Below are 17,344 nucleotides of genomic sequence, written 5' to 3'. Positions count from 1 at the left end.
ACCCCATATTGTAAATTTATGGTGTACGTAAAAATGATGATAGCATGAAGAAAGGGAGGAAGAAACTGGTAATAGTATTATGAAGTTCTAACACTACATGTAAACTGGTGTAATGTTATTTGAAAGTGCACTGTAACAGAAGTATAAATCCATGGCAATTACTAGAAAAGCTAAAAGTTATAAGCAATGCACTCATAGTAAAAATGAATGGAAGCATAAAAATAATCCACACAACCAAGTTCTGGTGATTCATGTCTATACAAGACAGATATGACGATCACGATTTGAAGCCAACCTAGGCTAAATTCATGAGACTCTTATCTCCAATTAAACTACAAAAAAAGCTAGAAGTGGGGGTATGGTTCAAGTGATAAAGCACCATCCTTGCAAAAAAGCTAAGAGACAGTGCCAGGTCCTGAGTTCAAGCCCTAACACTGGCGCGTGCGTGCATGTGCGTGAGTGTGTGTGTGTGTGTGTGTGTGTGTGTGTGTGTGTGTGTGTGTGCACGCGTGTGCGTGAAGTCAGGCAAAGGAACAAAGAATAGATGGAAAAGTAACAAATTGATAGGGCAAGTATAAGCAGCTAAAAATCCTTTACATGCAAACAACTGATAGAACTGAAGGGACAAGTAGACAATGCCACATTTTTACAGGAAGAATAGAACCCTCCTCCCAGTTATCACTAGACAGAAAACTCATAAAGATAAAGAAACTGGACATCCTTGTCAAGTAACTTACCTCTTTTGATATTTATGATGCGCATGAATGTTCACCAGGACAGATGATAACTCAAGGCATGAAGTCCTGAGCTTGGCCCTAAGCACTGAAGGAAACAAAACAAAACCAAAAACATTTTGGGAAGGTTGTAATTGCGTTGCTCTTTCTTGTAAGAGAGTTTCCTAAGCATTAGGAATTAACTGTAGTTGGGTTTGCTCTTGAAGTCCATCGGTTCTGCATCTGTAGACCCAACAAAAAGAAATCTTTTAAAATGTGTCTGAAGTTGGGCACTGGTACTTACTTACTGGTTTAACTCTAGCTACTCAAGATTTGAAGCCAGCCCATGCAGGAATATCCTTGAGACTCTTATCTCCAATTAACACTAACAAGCCAGAAGAGGAGCTATTGTTCAAGCAGGAAAAAGAAAAAAAAAAGCTCAGGGACAGTACCCAGGCCCTGAGGTCAAGTCCCAGGACTGGTGCAATTGTGTGCACGTGCACATGTGTACACACATACACAGTGTGTACTGAACGAGTATATTTTTTTCTTGTAAGTAATCTAGAGTATAAGCAACTTACAGCATACTGAAGGATGTGTAAGGAAATTGAACATTTATGTAAGGAACTTGAACATTCATAGATTTTGGCACCGCAGGGCTCATGGAAACATTCCCCCATCGGTTCAGAGATGACTGTCCTTAGAGGTAGAGGGCCATGCTATACATACATTACCCAGGTAAAAGAAAAGAAATGGGCAAAGCATGGTGCACATGGCAGTAATCTGGCTATTTGGGAGGCAAAGATCAAGATTGTGATTTAAGGCCACATGGGTAATATAGCAAGACACTGTCTGAAAATAAAATCAGAGGGATAAGAACAGAGGGATGTGAAGAGGTTACTCAATGGTAGAATACCTAACTAGTATGTACAAGGCCCTGGCTTTGATTCTCAGTACTGAAAAAAATAAAGCAACTTTCTCTTGATCATATAAACTTTACACCAGAGTAATAGGATCTTCAGCCGCTAGAACCTGATTTCTTGAGATTCAGTCCTAGCCCTATCATTGGCTGGTGGTGTCGTTTAGCCTAATTTGTGCTCTCAGCCCTCATTTGTGAAGTGGGAACATACATGTACCTATTTATCTCATGGGTTTCTGTGAGATGAAATGAATGAATATATTTATAAAGTGCTTAAAAGAGTACCTGACATGGAATAATATTACACATTTTAACACTGTTGCTTTCTAAAAGATAGTTACTCGGCTATCATGTCTTCCGTGGAACTTGTCAGCCTAAGTAAGAAAATGATATATTAAGGTCATCATCTTCAGAGGGATTCATTTCATTCTTGTTAATTGTATATTTTAAAGTGTTTTTTTTTTCCTTTTAGAAATTATACCTTCTAAGGAATTCTTTGTACCAATGTCTAAAACCCTATGATTTTCTTTCCACTCAATTCTTTGTGTTTTGTGTATGTTACATGGTTTTTGTGTATGTGTTACATTTTGGAAAACAATTTTATGTAATACCATTGTAGTGGCTTTTAAAACATTCTGTTCCATGAGCTGTGATATACAAATGAGGATATGTAAATACTCAGATATGCACCTACAGAAGCTGTGACATATAACCTCCTACTGGGGTATATATTTCCACCTTACCCATTAAAAAATATCTATCTATGATCCTTTACTAGATTATGGTTATTTTTTAAAAAGTGCTAGACCATACGTTGCTTTTAAGAATAAATGATCACCCAGTAACGTGGTCTAAGTAAAATATTCTCTCTTTTAATTATGTAGTCCTCCTCGCCATCCTCATCACAGCCTCATTCTAGCCACTGCAGAACGAAGGCCTCATCATTGTGTCACCATGCATCCCTGCCCTGGGTCAAACGTAACCATGTAGGCCCTGCAAAGGCTACCAGTCCATCTCTCCGTCTTCGTCGCTGGCGACCCTTCTTACGCCTACCATCTTTGGGTCTCCATTCTGTTGTAAGTGTAGTCAATCTTCCATCTCTTCTTCCAGTGACGAGGGCAGGCCTTTCCCCCACCCCTTTAAATGTCTTCAGTCTTCAACGTGCTTTTCTCTTGGTTCACTAGTCCATTAGCTTTTTCTCCACCAGTAAGATTGCAAACATAATCTCTATGCTTTGCAGTCTTCCTTGACTTTTGCCAATGCCTTGGTGAACATCCATCTTTCCACTCCATTTCCTGCAAACATAAGGGCACCTGCTTGTTGATTCGGACCAACATTCATGATAATGTTTCTGTTTCTGTCTGTTTTTAAAGTGAATGTGTGTTTTCTTACTCTTTGGCTTTCTGATTTCATTTTGCCTTGGGTCAACAAATGCTGTGTACCTTCTGCCATCTGTGACTTAATTTTTGTTATTATTATATTTCTGAGCAGGTCTAGTTTCTTGCTGTGCTCTGGGGTCACTTTTCTTATACTATCCTTAATCTAAATCCTTCAGGGGGTAGGGTGTTTCTTCTAAGCCATTTTATTCCCTGAGGTGGCTCAGGTGCTTGGTTTAATCTTGATCCAATCTTCCCTGCCTATTCAGTTTCTAAAGATCTCTTTCTAGTAGGAGGTGAGGATTTTTTTCCTTGGGTATTGATATAGGCTTCCCACAAATACTATAATTTCTCTTTCAGAGGCTAAAAATGTTTACAGACTATTAAAAAGTACACTGGCTTTTAAAAAATAATCTTGCTAATTATCTTAAATGTTCTGGTTAATGATTGAATTCTAATAATTCTCATAATTGAAATAAACTGCAGAACAAATAACTATAAGTTTTGTCTTTCCCATGTTTTAGACTGTTAAGGGCAATGACTGTAGTTTGGTGGAGCCCACCTAGAAATGTAGTATTACTGACTGAAAGCATTGATGTGTGCCATGCATTTATAAGAAACTTGATATTTCTACAAAGCATATGAGTTTTGAAGCCAAAGGATGACTGATTACTCATATATTTTAGCACCTAAAAATAAAAATCACCAGGCAGTAATGGCTCATACCTACTTGAGGCCAGCCTGAGCCAGAAAAGTTTTCAGTACCTGTTCCCCTCCCCCATCCTTCTCAACAGAGAGCTGGGTGCAGTGGAATACACCTGTCAATTATAGCTACAACAGGGAAGCCTAAAATAGGCAGATCCTCAGTCTAGGCAGGTACCTGAGCAGGAAGTGAGACCCAAGAATGACCAGCACTCAAAAGAACTAGGTATGGCTCAGCAGTAGAATGCCTCTCGTAAGCATGAGGCCTTGAGTTCAAACCTAGTATTGAAAGAAAAGGTGATGTTAAACATTTTCTCTACCTTATATAGCTTCTTAGGACTGTACTCAGATTATGATGTAGAATGGACATTTTTCCTTAAACATTTGTTTCCACAATATTATTATGACCTATAAATATCATTCTACTTACACTGGGTATCAACAGAATGGTGTCCCTCTCTATTCATTGTCCTCTATATGGGTTATATCATTCATTTGCCATTTTAATTCATCCTCCATTTGATATTTGTTGCCTCTCTACTGTACTATATAGTGTTTGACAGTGAGAGATACAAGGTGAATTCAGTGAATAAAGGAGATTCTAATTTTGCCAATTCTGATTAGGGGGAAATTGATTTAATTCTAAATATGAGTAATTTATTTTGTACTGAAAAAATTCAGAATATAACTGAGCATATCATAACTTTTGACATTTTCAGCTTTATGTTTATATGTAGTGCTGATCATTGCTTGATATTAAGTCCATTGCTCTTAAGCTTCATAAGTATTTTCATAAGTGGCTAGTGTTATGATTTTAGAGCCATATTGTATGAGTTTTATACCAAATTCTGTTACTTGTTCTTTGTAAATCAGAATATATTACTTAATGCTTCTGGCTGAGTTTTTTAATCTTTTAAAGTAAAGTGGATATGATCATATTAACTACTTTATGATCATATATTGGCCACTACATATAAAGTACTTAAAATAGTGTCTGTTATACTAAGTACCATATAACTATATTAAATTTAATTGCATTTTTAAGGTGTGAAATGTATATTTGGCCTGTAATGTCTGTCTATTTGCATTGTTGCATCTCTTTTTATTCTTTGAGATAACTAATATACTCTTGCTAGGAAATTTAAACTATAGTTTTAAAAATCTAAACAAAAATATAGCAATGTGTAGCCTGGTTTTTTTTCTTTTCTATTATTGGTCACTTTCTGGAATAAAACACTTGCTGGAATTAGCTTGTTATTCTTTTTTTAGTGGAAAGAAAGTGGCAGTTTATTAGGAAAGAGATTCGTTTATTAGGAAAGAAATACACTTTCAATAAACTAAAAATCTCTCTAGGGTGAGAATGACCTTTACTAGAATAATCTTTGAGTTGATGAGTAATTGCAGTCTAGAAATCATTTGAATTTGACCAAAGACCAAGAATCATGATACAGACATTGAGGTTTTATAGGTAGTTTAAAATTTATAATCTTTACTTTTATGATACTTTGAAGCCTTTCATACCTTTTTAGAGACTTGTATTTTGTTTTTTGTTTCTGTTTCTGTTTGTTTTGAGACAGGGTATTGCTATATAGCCCAGGCTGGCCTGGAATTTACAATCTTCCTCCCTCAACCTTCCAAGTGCTTGGATTTCAGGCGTGCCCCCCTACACCAAACTTCAGATTTGTCTTTTTAGTATACACATTTGGATGAAAGGTACAATGACATTCAAATTTGGTTCACTCGATTTAGTAGTTGCATAACTGTGAAAATGTAGTATTAATACTGAAATAATATACAGGCTTCTATAATACTTAACAATTTACAAAGTACCTTCAAAGATCTCATTTAAACATCAAGACAAGGTAGACAAGAAGCCCAAGGCTCTCAGGTTGGGTACATACTGAGTTTCTGACTCCAATTGTACTTACTTTTACCTGTAGCATAATGGTACTTTGCAGGCAAAATATGAAAAATAGAAGCATGTGATGCATACTTCCTAAGATGTTAATAGCAATAGCTTGAAATACTTTTGGAAAGTCATGTTAAAATAAATAAAACAAGAGTATGTCCCAGTTAAGTTCAAAATACCTGTTTTGTTGTGTGTGTGCATGTGTGCACTCGCACACGCATGTCAGTGCCGGTATGGGGCTTGAACTCAGGGCCTCATGATCTTGCTTAGCTTTTTTGCTCAAGGTTAGTACTCTTCTACTTGTGCCTCACTTCTTCTGGTTCCAGCTTTATTTCTGGTTAGTTGGAGAAAAATTTGGATTTGAAGCGACTAGCTTCAAACCTTAATCCATAGATCTCAGCCTCCAACACAAGGCTTAAGTACAAAATTATTTCCAGCATTTCTCTTTTAGAATTATATTTGTAATTTGTAGAATTGCTTTAGAGTCAGCCTTGAAAAATTGAATTTCTGTCTGGCCACTGGTGGCTCTTGCCTATAATCGTAGCTACTTTAGACGCTAAGATACAAGGATCAAGCAGACAAATCCAGAAGCATCTTACATTCAATTAACGAGAAAATGCCTGACTGGAGATGAGGCTCAAGTGTAGATTGCCAACTGTGAGCAAAGAGAGCATAAGGCCCTGAGTTCAAGTCCCAGTACCAGTGTACGCGTGTATGCGTGTGCGCACACACACACACATACACATACACAAATTGGGAAAAAAAAGAAATACTGGATTCTCTTTTAGTCACCAGTAAAATAATGATTGAGGTGAATAATCACTAACGTTGTTGGATATAAAAAAGTAAAGAACCCTATTATCACAACTTTATGTATTTTAAGAAATACTGTATTTAAGAAGGATTAGGGGCTGGGAATGTAGCTTAATGGAAGAGTGCTTGCTAGCATGCATGAAACCCTGGGTTCGATTCCTCAGTACCACATACACAGAAAAAGCCTTAAGTGGTGCTGTGGCTCAAATGGTAAAGCACTAGCCTTGAGCAAAAAGGTCAGAAGACAGTGGTTAGGCCCTGAGTTCAAGTCCCAGGATTGCCAGGAAAAAAAAAAAGGATTAGGCTTTTGTCCTAGCCGATAGATAGAAAGCACAAGGAGGCATATTTTAGTCTCATTATGAGAAATGGATTGCGACAAACTTCATGGCAACGCCCTTGTCATGTGAGGAGCTATAACATGAGGAGCTATGGAGTACTAAATCAGTGGTTAAACCTGATAACCTTGATTCCTCCTAACTATGGAATTCTTTAGTTAGAATATAGGTAGGAAGAGCTAGTTTGCCATACCAGTTTATGTGGATTTTTTTTCCATTAATAATTTGAGGGAAATCTCAGAAGACCAATGATACTGGGTGAGGCACTGTATCGGCAAATACTTTAGAACCATTCTGTAAATCTTACAAAATATACCTTTTAATTTACAACAATTGGAAATGTGTAATTACTTAAAAGTGAAAATCGATTTTTTTTTTTTTTTTTTTTTAGTTAAGACACTACTTTACTAAAAGCATGTTATAGGCCCAATGCCAGGCCCTGGCCTGGAATCCTTCCTACTCAAAAGGCTGATATCTGTGGATTGCAGTTCAAAGGCAGCCCAGGCAGGAAAATCTGTGAGACTCTAATGTCCCATTAATCACCAGAAGCCAGAAATAGATTGGTGGCTCAAGTGGTAACACTAGCCTTGAGCAGAAAAGCTCAGGGATAGTGCCCAGGCCCTGAGTTCAAGCTCCAGGACTTAACAAAAAATATTGTGTCTACTTCCATTTAACAATGAGTGTATTTCATTCAGACCAATTAGATTTGATGATTAGCTAACATATATTATAGTTAGCAATGTAATTACTGCACATTATAAAGTATAAGTTAGTGTATTGATTTTGTACAACTTATTTGGATGTTTAAAAAATGTAAATATTGCCCATGCCAATTGAATTTGATAAGCTGAGAAAACATAGATATGTTTTAAATTTCAAATTAGTCACTTTGAGAGTCAAAGAAAGGGTGAGAAAAGTGATAGATTTAAAGGACATGTCCTTCAGTTTGTTCTAAATTTTTTTTCTCCATTTTAATCATCAGAGCTTATTCTCTCATTTATTTATTGTTAAGCCCTTTAAATCTAGAGTGAGTAAAACAATTATTTTATTCCATGACTATTCATAGTGCCTTATTGTAAATATAAGATTATTAAGGTCAGGTCATTAAGGGAACGTTTTAATACCTTAAATTTTTAACTTAAAAAGAGTTTCTAGATTCTTTAATATTGGAATTACTAAAAGTGTTTTAACTTTATTCTTTTGAATATTTAAAAAATTACACAAATCTGATTGTACATTTATTTATTTCATTTAGCAAGAATGTACATACAGTGCTAGCAGTGGAATTTGTAAAGTGAAAAAGTCTTTGTCTTTACATCAGTTGGGACTGAGAAAGACATACCTTAATTATTGTTTTCTGTGCTGATAGACAAACACATTGTCAAAACAGGCCACATACTCTCCAGCATATCCTTGTAATAAGCCTTAAATTATATTGGATGAATGTTCTCTTACATAATTGATATTATTTGTACATGTTTCTGTGTACTTGATTGACTACTAAAATATATAATATGTGTTTTCCCCTCCTATTTCAGGCACCAAGCCTAGATGAGAAAGTAGATCTTCATTTTATTGCATTAGTTCATGTAGATGGGCATCTCTATGAATTAGGTAAGAACTGTTTTAATTTTCCTGGGGAGAGAAATGCTAAATGCTAAATCTCTACTGTAAAAAAATAATTGATATTTATTGTTTATTTACAGTTGATTAATTGAAAAATTAGGTTGACTTAAGGTCAGTTTTCTTCTTAATATTTTTTACTGTAAAAAGATTTTTTTTTTCTTTTTGTCGGTTGTGGGGCCTCAACTCTGGACCTGGGCGCTGTCCCTCAGCTCTTCAGTTCAAGGCTAGCACTCTACCACTTGAGCCACAGTGCCACGTCTGGCTTTTTCTGCTAATGTGGTGCTGAGGAATTGAACCCAGGGCCTTATGCATGCAAAGCAAGCACTCTACCACTGAGCCAACTTCCCAGCCCCTGTAAAAAGAATTTTTTGATGTTTAACCATCTTACAATTCATGCGAAAATTCCACAAATGAGCAAAATATGTATATTTGGGGGGGGGGGTTTGAGCTTGGCTTATCTTGCTCAATAGGATTGTACTAGTTCCAACCACTTTTTTGGCAAATGTCATAATTTCATTTTTCTTTATAGCTGAGTAAAACATCTATGTGCCATATTTCGTGTGTGTGTGTGTGTGTGTGTGTGTGTGTGTGTGTGTGTGTGTGTGTGTGTGTGTGTGTGTGTGTGTGTGTGTGTGTGTGTGTGTGTGTGTGTGTGTGTGTGTGTGTGTGTGTGTGTGTGTGTGATGGGGCCTGAACTCTGGGTCTGGGTGCTGTCCCTCAGCTCTTCAGCTCAAGGCTAGTGCTCTACCACTTGAGCCACAGCCCCACTTCTGGCTTTTTCTGCTTATGTGGTGTTGAGGAATCGAACCCAGGGCCTCATGCATACAAGGGAAGCACTCTACCACTGTGTTACCTTCCCAGCCCCATGTGTCTTATTTCTTTTACCCATTGGGTATATAGGTCAATTATGCAGGTTTCTCTCTTGTGTATTCATTTGTACTTCTTCAGATATGGACCCGAGAGGTTTTATATATATATATATATGTGTGTGTATATATACATATATATATATATATGTGTATATATATATATATACATATATATATATGTATATATATATATACATATATATATATATATATGTATATATATATAAATCAGGATCCTAAGGTACATCTAGTTTTAGTTTTTTTGTTTTTGTTTTTCTCAGTTCTAGGATTTGAACTCAAAGCCTCATAATTGCTTGGTGCTCTTCTTTTGAGCCATATTTCCAGCCAGATTTTGTGCAGCTTACTTTGGAGATAGAATCTGGTGAACTTTTCTACACTTGCTGGCTTTCAACCAAAATTCTGTGGATCTCAGCCTCCCGAGTAGCTAGTTTACAAGTAGGAGCAATCACCACCAGCTACTTTTAGTTTCTTAAGAAACCTTCAGCTGAGTACTAGTAAGTAGCTCATACCTATAATCCTAGCCACTCAGGAGGCTGAGATCTGAGAATTGTGGTTGGAAGCCAGCTCATCTCCAATTAACCACTAGAAACTGGAAGTGGACCTATGGCTCAAACTGGTAGAGCACTAGCCTTGAGAGAGAGAGAGAAAAAAAAAAAAAGCTCAGGGACATTGCTCAGGCCCTGAATTCAAGCCCCACGAATGACCAAAAACAAAAAACAAAACCAAAAACCTCTATACTGATTTCTGTAATGGTTGCTAATTTTTCATATTTGCAGGAAATTAAAGCTAATATTTATTTACAATAAATTCTATTCATGATGATTTCAGCTTTCAAACATGAAAGTAACACATAGATAACACATTTACAACATGTTTTAAATAATATATCCTCACTATTGGTAAAGAAAAATGAAAGGTATAGCACATTATTCTGTAAAAACTGCTAAGTGTTCAACCGTGTCTATTTTCCACAGATGGGCGGAAACCATTTCCAATTAACCATGGGAAAACTAGTGATGAAACGTTATTAGAGGTAACAATAAAACTTTTTGGCCTATTTAAAGTGTTATTGATAGTCTTTACCCTCTGTGAAACATCTCTAGGGATTTTTTGTATAACATTTCCTCTGTATTCAGATGTTTCTTTGTCCTTGATCTTTTAAAAAAAATCCCCAAACAAAAATTGAAACTAGTATTAAAAATGAAATATTTCTAGAGTTCTTTGTTTGAACAAATGTCACATTTGAAAAAGACAAAAACAGTATTGAGTTTATTATGTCCCATAGATTTCATTAAATGCCAGATATCAGTTGTATCTTGTTCGTAATTTTACTTTTTATTATCTTTAAAAAGTCATTTAACAAAACAGTTTATCAATACAATGCATCTTTTTTTTTTTTTTTTTTGCCAGTCCTGGGTCTTGAACTCTGGGCTTGGGTGCTGCCTTGAGCTTCTTTTGCTCAAGACTAGCTCTCTACCACTTGAGCCACAGTACCACTTCTGGCTTTTTCTGTGTATGTCGTACTGAGGAATCGAATTCAGGACTTCATGCACGGGAGGCAAGCACTCTAATATTAAGCAACATTCCCAATACAACGCATCTCGATCAGTGTCATCCCCTTCAATATTGTCACTCCCTTTGACCCACCTCTTTCCTTATTTTTCTTAGATTGGTAGTATATACAATCATTCTTTGGGCTGATACTGGCGCTTGAACTCAGGGCCTGGGTGCTGTCCCTGAGCTTTTTTTGCTCAAGGTTAGTACTCTGACACTTGAGCCACAGCTCCACTTTTGGCTTTTTGCTGGTTAATTGGAGATTAGCCTATGCTGGCTTTGAAAAGTGATCCTTAGATCTCAGCCTCCTGGGTAACTAGGATTATATGTGAACCACCAGCTCCAAGTTTACTACAGTGATTTCTTGAGTGCATTTTCTACTCTTCCCCTCTTCATTTTTCTACCCCTCTCCCCTTGACTTACCCTATCCCCTCATGAACATACCCATTTCTTGGTGCTGATTTTATTGGGCTTTGACCTAGTCTTCTAAAAAATTGTACCAAAAAGAAAAAAAAGAAAAAAATTGTACCAATTGAGCTCTCCATAGACTTTATTATATGTTAATTCATTTGTAATCACTTGCATACCACCCAAACTGTTTACTTCTAGATTCATAGGTACATTCTATCTAACACAAATGAAGGAAACTGCAGTCTTGGTTTCTCTTCACTTAATATAATTTTCTCCAAGTCTTTCCATTTCCTTATGAATTGTACAATATCATTCTTTCTAATGAGTAAAATTCCATTGTGTATATATACTACATTTTCTTGTTGATCCTAATTTTAGAGATGTTGAGATATTGTGAAGTTATGTACCTTATAATGAATAAGATATATATCAAGTTAAAATTTTAAGAAAGAATACTTACTACATCTTATACTTTTGTGCTAAACAAATTAAGCCACCAACTATTCAAATTCTTTTAAAAATATTCAGCTTTTCATTTGGAAAAGGAGTGTAAAACTTAGTGTGAACTAAAAAAATATGATATGATTATCATTTGTTAGTAAAACATGTTTTTGAACTATACTTTTTCCCCATAGGATGCCATTGAAGTTTGCAAGAAGTTCATGGAGCGTGACCCTGATGAACTAAGGTTTAATGCAATTGCTCTTTCTGCAGCATAGCCAGACGATAATGGAAACACCAAATACTGTATTATTTGCAACAGAAGTTAAATTCCCGCTGCCATACACTAACTCAAAATTTTTGATATTTTCACTAACTTGACTGATTAAACTTTATGTGAATTAAACTTTGTATTAACTTGTGTTTTATGTTATTTTTGCTGCCAAGTTAAAGGTGCAATTCTTTAAGAATTCATCTTGTTTGATGACTAGCAATAGGGTTCTTAATTTTTTTGTTTTAGATTTCACGAGAGATGGCACAATTTCCATCTGCATAGTATGAATGTATATCATGTCATATATGTTCTGACATTCAGAAAGCATTTGTAGAACATCTACCTGTCACAAGATGGATGCTGTTTTAGTTGTAAGAGTTACTTACAACTAGGAACACCATAGTCAACATAGTCACTGAATTCACATTCTTTAACAAGAAATAATGAACATGTGCTATAATAGATGTTAGTCAGAGGATTGAAGTAGACTTTTTCTTATAGTGACTGTATAGATAGCTTTAGCTCTTGTCACTAAAGCTCTGTGAAGAGTTGACTCTCAAATTGAGACTGGAATGCCAAAAACAAGTAGCAAACCATAAAAGTTGTGGGCAAAAGCAGAGAGAATAACTAATGCATTCTGTGAGGCAGAAGACTCTTTCAGTATTATAAGACCTGATAGAAAGGTTTGAGTGACTAGAGTTTAGAAAGCAGTTAGAGTAGAAAGAGGAGGTGCTTAATAAAAGGAAGAGGCATTTGGATTTATTTCAAGGTTTTTTGTTTTCTTTGTTTTTGTTCTTTTGTTTGTTTGTTTTTGTCAGTGATGGATCTTGAACTCTGGACCTGGGTACTGTCCCTGAGCTCTTCAGCTCAAGGTGAACACTACCACTTAAGCACCACTTCCAGTTTTCTGGTGGTTAATTGGAGATGAGTCTCATGGACATTCCTGCCAAGGCTGGCTTTTTGAAACCTGATCCTCAGATCTCACCCTCCTGAGTAGCTAAGATTACAGGTGCCAAGTACATTTTAACTTTCAAAGATTATACTGACAACTTTATGCCGACAACGTTATGGAGAGTATATGAGGGGACTCCAGCTCAAGAATATTGACTTATGAGTGGCCCACCATACTAGCTCATTGAGAGATATTGATGGCTGGGCCTTTAAAATGAGTCAATTTGGGGTATACTTTGAAGAAGAAGAGCTTCTATGGACCTTAAAAGGCAAGTGGAAGGGTGTGATATAGCATGGAAGCATGGAAGGATGTGATTGCCATGATAGCAATGTTTTATATTTTTGTGGGGATATTTTGGTGGTTACTTGGGTGTATGCATTTATCACAACTTATGAATTCTATACTTAACATCTGTTCTTCACTGTACATACATTTTACCTCCAGTATAAAACAGCAACAACATGAACAACTGAATTGGAATAAATGTAGTAATAGAAAGGCTAGCTTTGTCTAGAATGAAATTGTAGACCAGTAATTAAGTGTAGATGTTCATATATGAGTCACTGAATTAATGTGAATTCTTGAGGCAGTCATCGGGGTGGAGTGGTTTTTAGGAAGAATATTATGGTAGTGACTTGCAGAATGAATCAAGTCTTTGTTACTCAAAAGGTGGTTGTGTCACTATTATGTGGGAACTTGTTAGAAATGAAGAATTTCAGGCCCTACCCCCAGAACTTGCTTTTCTAACAAGACCCCCAAGTGATTCATAGGCACATTAAGTTTGGGAAACATAGATTATGAAAGACATGCTATATAATAAAGAAGATTACTTTAGATGATATAAATAACATTTACCACCTTTCTATGGGTAAAGTGATAGTAATAGGGATGAAGAAGTAATTTGAAATAAATTCAGTAAAGTGATTGTGTGTGCATGGTACTTTGTCATGCCAATAATAACTTCTATTACACTGTATGTTGTAAGCATATCTATCCTGTTTAAATAGTTCTAAGCAGTTTGCTGTCTGTTGACTTGTTGGATTTCTCTTACCATATAATTTCTTAAATGTAATGGCAAAATACTCAGGACTTATATAATTTCCCAAAATTTACTATGAAGAGCACTGGTTTTCCAGGCTCTTAGTAGGCTAGAAGGATTATGAAGTATCTTTTGAAAATATTAGTTTATGGGGTTGGGAACGTGGCTTAGTGGTAGAGTGCTTGCCTAGCATGTATGAAGCTCTGGGTTTGATTCCCCAGTACCACATAAACAGAAAAAGCCAGAAGTGGTACTGTGGCTCAAGTGGTAGAGTGCTAGCCTCAAGCACAGGCTCTGAGTTCAAGCTCCAGGACAGGCAAAAAAAAGAAAAGAAAAGAAAAAAGCATGATGAAAACATTAGGTTAAACAGTTGTGTTTTTTTTGTTTTTTTTTTGTTTTTTTTTTTTGTCGGTCGTGAGGCTTGAACTCTGGGCCTGGGCACTGTCCCTCAGCTCTTCAGCTCAAGGCGAATGCTTATCACTTGAGCTACAGCTCCACTTCTGGTTTTCTGGTGGTTTATTGGAGATAGGAGTCTCACGGTCTCTCCTGCCCGGGCTGGCTTTGAACCGCGATCCTCAGATCTCAGCCTCCTGAGTAGCTAGGATTACAGGCGTGAGCCACCAGCGCCCTGTTTAAACAGTTTTTTAAAAAGTGCAGTTGGTTCATGCCTATAATCCTAGCTACTCAGAAGGCCAAGATCTGAGGACTGAGATTTGAAGCCAACCCAGGCAGGAAAGTTTGTGAGACTCTTATCTCCAATTAATCACCAAAAAGCCAGAAGTGGAACTGTGGCTTGAGTGTTAGAATGCTATCCTTCAACAAAAATAAGCCCAGGGTCAGTGCACAGGCCCTGAGTTCAAGCTCCAGAACCTGGACACACACACACTCTCACAAGTTATAGATCTATTGAGTAGATAGGACAATTGCAGATTGCCTCAGGTTTTAAAATATATTTTGTGTATTTTTTAGGCATTTTATGAAGAACACTTGGGACTGGCATTCTTGGGCACACAGGAGGGTAATAGTCCTGTCAGTAGACAAAAATAACACATTTAGTAATCATTACTTTGTATTAGGGAGTCATGAATTGGGGTGAACTACATGCTACAAAATAGAATGAGCATTCCCAGTAGGCAATATACACGAGTTAATTTGTAAGGTGAAAAACAAGGAAATTGAACAGTAGGAAATATCAATATCAGATTACTTTTTTATAAGGGCTAAACAGTGGGTATCCTTATGTTCATTCAGGTAGACTGGAATTGTCTGCTTTTATATAAAAATAAAAAATTCATTTGTTTTGAGATCTGCTTCCTTAGAAGTTTCACTTTGATCATGTGGATTTGATATAAGTGACTCCATTTTGGTTTGGTCTGCTGAACTTAGTGCAGCCCAGACAACAGCTTCTCATAATTATAACCAACAGGCCCCCGAAACATTTTTTCTTGTTGCTTCCTTCTTAGGGTTGGTTAGCATTGTGATCTTTCCTAAGCTCTGTTCCCAAGTAGTTTGTCAATTTGTAAAAACATGGCACTTGTAGAAGAGATTAGTTTATATCAGGTGGTAACTTGTGGAGATCCTAAGGCCAATCACCAGGATAGATGTGGGGAAAATGGAGCTAAAACTGGAATTGAAACCACGCTTCACTTTGTAGCCTTTGGGAACCGATGAAACATCTTTCACCATGTCTAATGATTTGCTTTAAATTATTTGAAACTTTGGATCGCCAGCACTACTAGGAAAAAAAATTGGAACACACAGGAGAGTTTTTATGAGCTCCATAATTAGTGTCTAATATCTTCCATGTTAATCTGCAACTAAAAAATGGAAGTTTTCTGAATTCAGAACTGTGGCAAATCAAATTTAAGATATCTTAGAATAATTTATCATCTTTTTTTTAATTTAATTTTATTTTATTTGAGAACATACTGTACAGAGGGGCTACAATTACATGGGCAGGATAATGCATACATTTCTTACCAAGCATTGCAGCCTCCTCCTTTGTTTACCCTTCACCTCCCTTCCCAGCCTCCCCCCTCTCCCCCCCACACCGACATTGTAAAGCTGGTTTTGACATGACATTTTGTACTTCTCATTGTTGCAACAGGTCCACCTGAATCCTTAAACGACTTGTTTGTCCCCATCTCCTCCACATGTTATACTGACATCAAATATAGTGAAAGCGGGGGTTACACTGTGGGGGAGGGACATACAAAGCAACAAAGAAATAATCTTATAAATGCGTTAGAAACACACGCATGAAAGAAACGAAAATAATTTATCATCTTATAAAATATTTAAACAATGAAATTTATTTTGATTCAGAGATTTCTGTAAGTTTTATCATTGGACAACATGCATATTCAATGAAAATAATACCATGTAAAAAATGTTTAGCACTGATGCTTTATTACTATAGCTTTCAAATGAAGTGTCTAAAGACTTAAGATTTCTCTATTGGTGTTTATAGGATTATAGAGAAGCATATTTCCATCACTTAACAGAAAACGTTCCTGTTTAAGAATCCTACACATGTATGTATATATGTACATGCATCCATGTATGTGGGTTTCATAACCTGAGGTCCAATCAACTGTGCATTGAAAATACCGAAAATATTTTTATTGGTATACAGACTTTCTTGTTATTTCTCAAATGATATAACAACATGGCATTTAAATTGTATTAGAAATGACAACATAAGAGGTGATTTAAGGCATCGAAAGGATGTACATAGGTTATGTTGTCTGAGGTGGGTGAGGAGCTAGCACCAATGCTACACAAATACTGAACTTACACATGCTCACATGCATTCATAGGCAGATACCTTTAGTCTAGATTATCTGTGTTAATTAAATCCTTAACTGACATTAAGGGAAACCTCTGAAAAGTGTAATGGTCGTAAAAGATTTGGAGAGCTATTCTAGTTCCGTTTATACAGGTCAATAGTTTTCATTATGTAAGATTCTCTGGTAAGATTACCAAATGAGCCTTCCTTGTTTGTTTGCTTCACAAAATTGCTTCTAAAAAGCTACTAGAATACACTGTTTTCAGATAACAAAAGTTTATTTAATTTCAAAATTTTTCCTTACAATGTGAACTACTATGATGTAGAAGATTGGACATCCTGAAGGGCATTTATTTTCTTGGTGCCTCTGGTGCCCATGTGTTACTCTTCTACCTTGCCTTTGTCTCATGTGGTCTCACTTGCTTTTACTTTTGAATAAATGTTTCTAAATCTTTCTTCAGATGTATTTATTCAGTTCAGTGATTTAGGATATGTCTGTTACTTCTACCTACCTGATAGGTGAAAGCTCTCAGCATGAACTAGATATCACATGGAAGCTATCAGACAATGCGGCCTGTATATTCTGGTTGTTGAACTTGGAG

General features: G+C 36.3%; 1 protein-coding gene across 5 annotated transcripts in view; it reads left to right on the top strand.

Moving 5' to 3' along the window:
- The window catches only part of LOC138814044 (ubiquitin carboxyl-terminal hydrolase isozyme L3), a 46,311-nt gene extending 34,211 nt beyond the window's left edge, over positions 1-12,100 (top strand). For 3 of the 5 annotated variants that reach the window (XM_070002812.1, XM_070002814.1, XM_070002813.1), the window contains 3 exons: positions 8,306-8,381; positions 10,258-10,316; positions 11,884-12,100. In XM_070002812.1, the coding sequence (XP_069858913.1) occupies positions 8,306-8,381; positions 10,258-10,316; positions 11,884-11,967 (219 nt within the window). In that variant the 3' untranslated portion in view covers positions 11,968-12,100. Of the gene's footprint in view, positions 1-2,516; positions 2,709-8,305; positions 8,382-10,257; positions 10,317-11,883 lie in introns of all 5 variants that reach the window. The other 2 variants (XM_070002811.1, XM_070002810.1) reach the window with 1 other exon arrangement.
- Positions 12,101-17,344: the final 5,244 nt, after the last annotated feature.

This window comes from Dipodomys merriami, unplaced genomic scaffold, assembly GCF_024711535.1.
Source record: "Dipodomys merriami isolate MVZ:Mamm:240054 unplaced genomic scaffold, mDipMer1.0.p SCAF_6, whole genome shotgun sequence".
NCBI lineage: Eukaryota > Metazoa > Chordata > Mammalia > Rodentia > Heteromyidae > Dipodomys > Dipodomys merriami.
The sequence above is the reverse complement of the archived record's forward strand: the minus strand, read 5'-3'. Positions and strand labels throughout refer to the sequence as shown.